At 37.4% G+C, this 10,285-nt stretch overlaps 1 protein-coding gene across 1 annotated transcript; it reads left to right on the top strand.

Moving 5' to 3' along the window:
• Positions 1-14: 14 nt before the first annotated feature.
• On the top strand, positions 15-10,206 carry sdr16c5a (short chain dehydrogenase/reductase family 16C, member 5a). The gene is made up of 7 exons (XM_039677355.2): positions 15-286; positions 504-843; positions 1,911-2,042; positions 2,158-2,257; positions 3,022-3,166; positions 6,197-6,322; positions 9,423-10,206. Exons 2-7 carry the CDS (start codon positions 523-525, stop codon positions 9,517-9,519), a joined length of 921 nt encoding a protein of 306 aa, XP_039533289.1. The 5' UTR covers positions 15-286; positions 504-522; the 3' UTR covers positions 9,520-10,206.
• The last annotated feature ends 79 nt before the right edge of the window (positions 10,207-10,285 follow it).

Genomic DNA, 10,285 nt, shown 5'->3' with positions numbered 1-10,285 from the left:
TCAGATGGTTTCTCACCCGTGGACCGACTTGACTTCACTCACACAGGTGCTCCAGGTAACCTGCCGTACTGGTTAAGTTGTGTGTGTGTGTCAGTAGTCTCTCCACAAAGTCAAAGAGGAGGACGTTAACGTCATTCTTAACGTCTGCGCGAGCTCTCGTCGTCTTTGGTTCATGTGTTTGTTTGAAGAGTTTGTTTGAAGAGCAATATTTATTTAACGTTACCGCCTGCGACCTGCAAAAGAACAATTCACCATCCTCCGGGGACTTTGTATCTCTCACAGTAAGGTAAACCGTGTTACATTCTCTAACAGACCTTCTTCAGGCTTATATTTGTTGTACAAACTTAAGTTCCTAATGACTGACACTGACAGGAACATAAAATACTAGTTTACTTTTCATTCAATGTGTCTCACCACACTGGTTTTCTGTAGTGTTTGTATAAGCCTGTCTTAGTCACACGGTGATTCATTGTTCTTTTCTTCTTCTTCACGTTATTCACAAGGTCTTCTGCACCTCTTAAAATGAACTTCCTCTTGGAGACTCTTCAGTTGATAGTGTTAACCATCTACTACCACCTGGAATTCCTTGTACAACTCTTCGTCCCTCAGAGGAAGAAAGATGTGTCCGGAGAGATTGTGCTCATCACTGGGGCAGGCTGTGGCATTGGCAGACTGATGGCCATTGAGTTTGCCTCACTGGACGCATCACTGGTGCTGTGGGACATTAATGTGGATGGTTTGAAAGAAACTGCAAGGCAGGTTAAAGAAAAAGGAGCGTCAAGGGTACATTACTATCAGTGTGACTGCAGTGATAGAGATGTGGTCTACCGAGTGGCAGATCAGGTAATCCAAGTTCAAACCTGCTCCTGTGAGTTGTTTTCCTGGAATGAAGAGTATTTAATTCAAATCCTGAAGTGGTCTGAGTACATAATTGATACTTTAAATACTGTAGACAATAGATTTTTTTGAACATTATCACGCATTTTTTAAGGTATTGCAACACACTTCTACATCAAATGTCCTTATAACTGCACTTGTTATCACTTGATTCTGATTGGTCAGTCCTGTGACATTCTGCATTCCTTTATTTTTGCCTAATGAGTGCTATTGGACCGTTGTCCCTGGCAACCAATACTTGATTCTGATTGGTCAGTCGTGGCATTCTGTTGTGATATACTGTACGTAACCCGCAGGTTTGGACCATAGAGTCACTTTGTAGGCCAACCGGCTTTTAGCATCACTTGAGAAAACCCCAATAGGATTTCCCCATAGACCTTGGGATTATTGCTAAAAACAAGCTCTGTGTTCAGCAAAAGTTTATGACACTTGCACATTTTGTCCAGCTAAAGATAGGTTATAAATAAACTATGCCACCGTCCCGCGAGTTTAATGTCACCATCACTAAGCTTCCAATATCTCTTTCAGCAATTTCCTAGAACTTTTGAGTGAGAATAGTTTATAAGAGCACAACTGTAAGCATAATGATGTATTTTATCTCGTAGAATAAAACGTGAAAGGGTCTTGAGCTTGTGTTCACCACAGACCTTATTTCAGGCATTTAACCAAAACCCATTGGCTTCGGGATGGGAGGACAGTTCAGAAGTGCCAAAATGTTAACTCACTTTTGTGTTTTGGCCTACAAAGTGATATCATTCCTGCAGCTCTGTTGTCTCTGTCAACCAATACTTGATTTTGATTGGTCATGATTGTTTTTTTAAGGGATAGTCACACCTAAAGTTATATGTCCATTTGGTCACCCGAGTTATTTGTTTTATTTATACATTTTTTAATGGCTAACCGAATGATACACCATAATATAATAACATTTATCTTTAATAAATGGTTCATTTGAGATTTTGATCTAACTGTCCAGAATCTTTTACTCATATTGATTATTTGTTGACTTCTAGGTAAAAAGTGAAATCGGCGACGTCACCATACTAATAAACAACGCTGGAATAGTCGGTGGTAATAAGTTCATGGACACTTCTGATGCAGTTGTTGAGAAGACACTCAGAGTTAATGCAATGTCCCACTTTTGGGTAGGATTGATATATTTTCTACTTTTTTTTTCTCCATCTATCAAATTTTTATGGCACTTTATGGTTTTTCAAGCCACTTTTCTGTATAAGTATCCTTGTGTGGGCTCTGTTTTAGACATATAAAGCATTTCTGCCCGCCATGATAGACAAGAACCATGGACATCTGGTCTGTGTTGCTAGTTCTGCAGGCTTGATAGGTGTCAATGGACTGGCAGGTAAAGCATTCATTCACCTATGTCCTCATATCTCTTACACAACTGCTCTCTCACCAGAGGTGCTTATAGAACACAAAGTCCTTCAGGGCTTTAAGTCTTTCAAACAACATGTATGGCAAGAAATCTATGTTGTTGTTAAGATATGATTGAAGACTAACTTTTAATACACAACTTGTAGATCACAGTCTCATGGTGGCTTTATTCCCACAGGTGTGTGTTAAATAAAAGTGTAGACTAAAGGGATACTCCACTTTTTTTGGAAATAGGCTCATTTTACAACTCCCCCAGAGTTAAACAGTTGAGTTTTACCATTTTCAAATCCATTCAGCCGATTTTCGGATAATTAGAAGAATATCAGTAACCAGTTAGTTTCTGGTCTCATTGACTACCATAGTATATTTTTTTCCTACTATGGTAGTCAATGAAACCAAAAACTCTGTGGTTACTGATATTCTTCTAAATATCAGAAAATCGGCTGAATGGATTCGAAAACGGTAAAACTCAACTGTTTAACTCTGGGGGAGTTGTAAAATGAGCCTATTTCTAAAAAAGTGGAGTATGCCTTTAACAGGAAACAGATATCTGAGATAATGTTGTGCATTCCTGTGACGTCTGTTTGTTATCTAAGTTTGCAGATGCCCAGGACTTATTACTACATGGAGATTTTAATAAGCTGCTTTCTAAAATGCTTAAAACTGGTTTACCTTGCATTGTCACTACCACGTTTGTACAAATGTCCTAACTTGCCTATCTTTTCCACACAGATTATTGCGCAAGCAAGTTTGCTGCTGTGGGTTTTGCCGAGTCTATGGCATATGAGCTGATATCTGCGGGGAAGGATGGAGTCAAAACCACAATCGTCTGCCCGTACCTCATCAACACTGGCCTGTTTGATGGCTGCAATACAAAGTAAGCTAACACACACACTGTAAAAAAATAATATATAGTTAATATAATGGAGATTGGTTAAATAAATAGAAACTGAAAAATTGTTATCTGAACCACATTAATTATACCACATTAATATCAAATCATGAAAATATTTTTCTACCGTGCACTTCATCCCCAAACACATTTTTAACAGCAAAATGAACAGGATCTGAAGACATAATTTAAAGAAAAACACCTACTTTTAGGATAATGCTCAATCTCTCAGTGTTGCTTCACTCTCAAATTGTCGAAAGGACATCATTTCAGGGCTATTCAATCTCAGTTCTTTGTCGTTTTCCAATTAGCCATAATCAGAATCTCTGTAGGCAGGATTTTACACACTGCTTTGTAAATGTATACAATCAAAATAGAGACACAGACTTTGACTGTGCTTTATGGAGCTTGACAAAGAAATCACCGTTGACACAAACGCAATTATTATGATCAGACTTTCCAAGCCAAAGAATGTTTGTGCTTTTTTAACGCTTTCCTGCCATTGACAAGTTTTTCCAGCAATCCATGTTTTCACTGTTATTAGTCTTTTGAAACAGTACAGCATCTCCAGCTCAAAAAACAAGCGAAGAAAAAGGTCTGCGTTAATCAGAAAAAGCTGTTGCTTACACACAAGTAAGCTTTCGTGATTACCAATCTTTCAATAGCATAATGGTACAGAGAAAATAACAACAAGCTTTCATGGTGTCGATGGACTTGATTTTGATCCATCTATGTTTTGTAGGGGTGTAACAATATATTGTGTCACAATACAAAAATGCAACAATTTGTATCCTGGATAGTGACGATGTGTTTGTGTATAGTTCATCCAAAATGAAAATTACTGTGTGAGAAAAAAAAATAAGTTTACGGAGTTTTGGTATCAGTACTACATTAAAGCACTATATACAGTATAATGTTGTATATAAGTAAGGGATAATGCGCATCCAGCCGGTTGTTCCCTCAAAATAAACCCCTGACAGGGTGATGAGGACGCCTTTTACACAGCATTTCGCCACATAAATGGAGATAAGAGATATTGATTTCTGATTAAATTGTTTTAAAATCCTACCTGTGTGTATCTTATAATCCAACAGTGTACAAAACAATAGTCACAAAATGTCAGCAGCTGCTTTTGTATGAAACAAGAGAGAGCGAGTCCATGATACTGGATGGCATAAATAAATACCTGTACACAAGATATTGATTCAACTGAGTTTTAATAATTTATTAGCTCACCAAATGCAAAAGTTCCACAAAGAAAAAACGTTCCAAGCAACGTGTAGCGCTGCTGATTTCAGTAACCTGCGGGTTACTGCGTTATCTGGTTTGAGAGGTTGTTGTCTGGGAATAAGATACCACTGGATGACACGATTGACCAATCAGAATCAAGTATTCCACAAAGTCGTGTAATAATGCGAAGGGAGGGGAAGGGGCGGATTTTGTGGGTCCTGATAATGCCAAATGTCTGATGTTACCAGTAAAAAGTGGCCTACATTTATTTTAAATACATCTAGTCAGTGACAGAGTGCAAGCATATTCTTCTAAAACAATTCTTTATTTTCAGCTTTAAAATCATGAATATTTTTATTCTGGTGTCACCATTGTCTTGTGCAGTGGATTACCAGCACCAAGTACAAGCCTATTCATTTACACCCACAATGTAATACCAAATTTAGCATTTTAATCAACAGTGCATTTTTTTGTTAACATTTTACCATATGTCTTGGAGAGTATCGTAATAATATCCTATAGTGAGTTCAGTATTGTGATACGTATTGAATCGTGACATGAGGGTATCATTACATCCCTAATGTTTTGATTATTGCTAAAGACTATGGCTGACTAAACAAGACTAAAACATGGTTTTCTCATCTTTTTGTTTGAAACCCCCAGTTCCCCTATTATGGAAACTGGCAGTGTGTAATACAGCTGCTTGTAAATGTAAAAGGTCTGAAAAGTTTCAAAGATCAAAATGCACAATAAATAAATGTATGGGCTCTATGCACGGCGGTATTTCCGGTGAAGGTGTAGGGATGATCGATAACTTCCGCCGATCGTAGAGTCCAATGCAATACAGAGAATTTATATTGAATTTTATACTCCATGGTTATAATAAAGAAACGTTAGTCACAAAAACAGATAAAACAGACACCCCTCGTTGTGTTTATGCTTCTTTTTAAAATTATATTATATAAACATAACTATATATAAAATTACATCTAAACGCATGTACGTTTCGTTTCAAAGACGAGAGGACAGTAAATTTTGAAGACTCTGCCATAATCCCGTTTTCCTCTGTTCTCCTCCGCTTTAATATCCACAACCGGAAATGGACGAGCATCCTTGCGTCAAATGCGGAATTTATGCGTGCATATAGCCCATTGTCTCCTAAAAAAAGAATTGATTCTAAACTGCCGAAATGAGTCGTCAGTAATCCCAGTCTCTCTTCCTGCTCAAACCTGCATAGGTTTGTAAAAAATTAGCATAATGCCAGATTGGCTGCCTGTGAACAATGTCTGCTTTGACCCACAAACACTAGTTGTAGCTGAGACTAGATGAGTTTGGTTCATTGTTGACGTGTTGAGAAGACGCTTTTTTTGTTGTTGTTTTGTTGTTGTTTAACAGCAATGATAAAAACTGCTCTGCATTTTATAGCCCTCAGCATGGTCCTTTGCCCAAGGGCTGGTACTACTTTTGTTTATTGATGAACACTTCAAATATTGTCTGAATAGTTCCACTTTCTGTCATCCGGTGCTGGTTAGAAACTAGTTAACTAGTTGAAACTAGAAACTAGTTGTTGTATTGGTTGTGAGCGACACATAACAAGTATCTTTGAGTGAAAGAGACAAAGAGGCTATAGATTTTCCTCTTAAGCTGGACATGAATGTAAAACGCACTTAAATATCCTCCAAGTACCCAATCATACAGTCATTTGGGTCATACAGTACATACATTTTGGGTTTATCAGTTTGTAAAAAATAGCCATTTATATCAAAGCCTGTGCCTTGTGTGTAGGTGGCCCCGACTGCTGCCCACATTGGAACCAGAATATGTTGCTAAGAGGATTGTCAATGCCATTCTGACAGACCAAGTTTACCTTTTACTTCCAAAGACCTTATACTTGTTAAGGGCTATAAAAGGGTAAGTTAGTTTCATATGCTTATCTCAAACTTCTCCATGTAAAAACATGTCCTAGTGCTTACAAAGTTTACCTGTAACAGTTTTTCTATCTGTAAAAAAGGTTTCATATTTTAAATATTTTTGCAGTACATAATATCTTTCCAGCTTCAAATATCAACTGCAAGCATTATATAATTGTTCTTATTTGAAAATAACGGGTGCTTCTCAATTGAAAGGCTGTATCCTAGTGAGGCTGTGCCCTTCCTAGTCTAGTCCTTTTACAGTCTTCCTCCGCATTAAACGCTAGAATGAGTCGGTCTTGATGGCAATGTCATAAATGTATCTGGCCTTATGGTCAAAATCTATTAAAATAATTATTTGAAAAATACTTTATATTAAAACCCTTCATATCAACTGCATTTCTGTCAATGCAGTAATAATTGCAACTGTCTGTGGTCTCCTTATGCCTTATTCTCAAAAATATTTTGGGGGCTCTTGAAATTTGACAAGCTCAGTGCTGATACATTTTCTGATAATTATTTTTCTGTGATTGAAGGATGCAAAGGATATATTCGATGCATCCTTCAAAACAGGCCGACTGAAGGGCGTAAAATAAATTAGGGCCCTGTCCCAAATGGCACACCTCAAATGCACTTACGGTCTTGTGGACTTACTGTACAATGGCTGCCACGTGCATGTGTCTGTTGAAAAGAGTAGTTCACTTTTGCTGATAATTTACTCACCCCAATGTCATCCAAGATATCCATGATCCATGTCATTCTTTCTTCAGTCGAAAAGAAATTAAGGTTTTTGATGAAAACATTCCAGGATTTTTCTCCATATCAATGGACTTCAATGGGAACCAAACGGTTCAAGGTCCAAAAGACAGTTTCAGTGCAAACTGCAAACTGTTCAAAGGGCTTTAAACGACACCAGACGTTGAATAAGGGTCTTATCAAGCGAAACAATCGTTCATTTAATAAATAAATAACAAAGTTTAAGTTTTATAAGCTCAAATGCTCGCCTTGCTCTGTTCTGTTATGTGCGTCCGTGACTCTCCTGTTCGAACTCGTTCATCAAAATGAACAAATCTTTTTTCGTGGTTTTTTGGGGTTTTTTTTAAGTGAATTTCTCCTTTAAGTCCATGAGTCCATTAATTTTAGGTATCAGAAGGGTGCTCTTGAGCGCCTCCTTTGCAGTCCACTGAAGCGAGCTCCGCAGCAGCTTCTTTCCGACAGTCAAAGCGGGGTTACGTCTCTAAAGTGTGGACTCGTAGGAAGACCACAAGTGTTTAAGGGTGCCATTTGGGACAGGGCCTGAGGTAGATGAGATATGCAACCTTACTTGGATGCAGCCTTCTGTTTGAGAAGCTCCCAATGACAGTGTTGTCCAAACCTACTGTGGTCCAAAAACACATTAAATTGATCAAAAGAGACGGTAAACACATTTAAAATGTTGAAAAAGATTTTTATTAGAAATGCTGTTTAAATGTATCCTGGTTTCCACTGGATTATTGGCTTTTTTGATGATAACAAGAAAGCAAGAGCAGCAAATCATCATATCAGAATGATTTCTGAAGGATCATGTGACACTAAAGACTGGAGTAATGGCGCTGAAAATTCAGCTTTGCCGTCACAGAAATAAATTACACTTTAAAATATATTCGAATAGAAAGCGGTAATTGCTGTTTTTACTGCATTTTTTAAATATAAAATAAGTGCAACCTTGTTGAGCATAATAGACTTGTTTCTAGTGTGCTTATGTGTACAGCTTCGGTTTTTCTTGGTTTGTATGTAGGAGACAAAGAAAACGTTTTCTAGCCTTGTATGCACAACGTAACAGTCACATTTACATGGGTGCAGCAACTGAATACTCATGTACAAAACTAATGGCCCTTTTGTAAATGGAAATACACATTTAATTGGTCCTTACACAGTCTGAGGCTTGATCCCCGCAGTGTATAGAAATCCTCTGCAGAAATTTAAACCCATAAATTCGCCGTTGTCTGTGGAGTGAGTCGGGGATGCGACATGAATAATTTCACTATAGACTGTTGATGTCAAATTAAATCTGCTGCAGTAAAGAGGGAGCCAGTGGATTTGAAAGATGGATCTGGAGTGAACTAAAGGACTGAGAGTTTAGCCATAAGCAACGACACGGAACAAAACTGTTTCTCAAGCACTGACCTCATAGGACAGGGTTGCGTGTGAGTGGATTTACTCACTTCCCCGAGGAGATTAAGACACTGAATGAATGACAGGAACACTGATTCATCGTGTTCCTGTGCTGACTTCACCTTTGCTTAGGTGAAAGTTGGTGATATATATATGTTTGCTTGTTGTATTTATGAACTTAAATTGAATTATGCACATTGCTGTGGTTACGAGACTGTGTTAGTCAGCTTATTTCGTAAGAATGATTAAGAAGATCGTTTTAAGGAGAAACACCGTTTCAGTTTCACAGCCGCAACCAGTCTCGCAAGTTGTATCAGTTGTAGGTGAAATGTTTTCCAGCTGCGCTAGTGCCTGTATTTCATAACACCTTTAATGCGCCGTGGCTTGAAAAAAGGAGGACCCTTAAGAAGCTCTTTCTCATGCTGCTGTGACAATTACTGATTCTAACTCGGAAGATAAAGCAACACCTGTTTGTGTGGGCTGTGAGACAGGCTTCGGGTGCATAAAATTGGCCAATTAATTGCAATCTGTGTTTGGTCTTTAATGTGTTTTGGACAGTAGAGTCATAATTATCAAGGCTGCAGTATTTGAATGGGAAGGGGCATTCTTTATTATGTTAATGCACGCTTTCCTTTTTTGGAAAAGCATGTGTAACCGTCCTGATTCTGATCCTATCACTTAAATCATCAAATCACAAATTACATTTGTTAATGTATTATTCCAGCATGATGAATCTCAGTGCATTAGGCGATCATTAGGTGTGAATGATCTCATTTCCAGGCGTGGTCATTATTTTCAGTCCTGAACACTGGCCTTTTTCCTGAAACCTTGCTCCAGTTTGAAATGATAATTTCTCTCTTTGTGGATAGGATGTTTGGATACAACAACAAACAAATGTGCAATTTAATATATAAAACATATATATATATCTTAATTTTTCTTTACAGTTTAATCCCATTCAAGCAATCAGTTGTCCTGGGTAAGTACTTGGGGGCCTTCAATTTCATGGATGCCTTTAGAGGACGGGAAAAGAAGAGAGACTAAATGTAATGAAGCAAATTTCATTATATTTTCATGCTTTGTATATTAACACTTGTGATTTTTCATTATTTGTAACTACCTCTGCCAAACAGGTATTTCATTATATCATAAAATCACATTACATACAATTTTGATATTGGGGGAAGATAATTTTTTTTATAATAATGTCATAGTTAGGATCTAATGTTGGCCTCAATTCAAAAGCAAGATATATATGATAATACCAATAACAACAATGTCAGATGTAGGCCTAATTGTGCTATAGTGGTACACATGACTGAATAAGTGTGAAATATTTACATTTTGTTAATTGTGTTTACCCCTGTTTGTTCCAGAAATTGTTCTGTAAGTTCTGTTTTCTTCTTCTTAAGCTGTCAAAAATAACAGTGTGCCAATTTAGTTTAATAAGAATTTAATTATGCTGCTGGGACTGTTTTGTTTGAGCTTTGATAGACTGCTTTTAGGCTTGCAAAATGACCAGCTCTAGTTTTAATGGATAGGATCCTAGATTTGCATGCATATGGCACCATCTAGTGTTGTTAAACATTGTCTGTGATTATTATAACTGCCTCTCAAAGAGAAAACTGTTTTCCTAGACAAACAAGTATTGCATTAATGTTAAATGGTGTAGGTCTGTCTGCAAACCTTTTAACCATGTGTTTGTAATAAATAAAAGCAACTGGCTCTGAATCGTTTCGGTCTAATGGCAAGACAAAATACACAGAATTTACCTTTTAAATATACCAGATTTTACATCCAGAGCTATTAC

This window comes from Pimephales promelas, chromosome 5, assembly GCF_988280905.1.
Source record: "Pimephales promelas chromosome 5, fPimPro1.hap1.1, whole genome shotgun sequence".
Classification (NCBI taxonomy): domain Eukaryota; kingdom Metazoa; phylum Chordata; class Actinopteri; order Cypriniformes; family Leuciscidae; genus Pimephales; species Pimephales promelas.
This window is presented reverse-complemented; position numbering and strand designations above follow the sequence as displayed.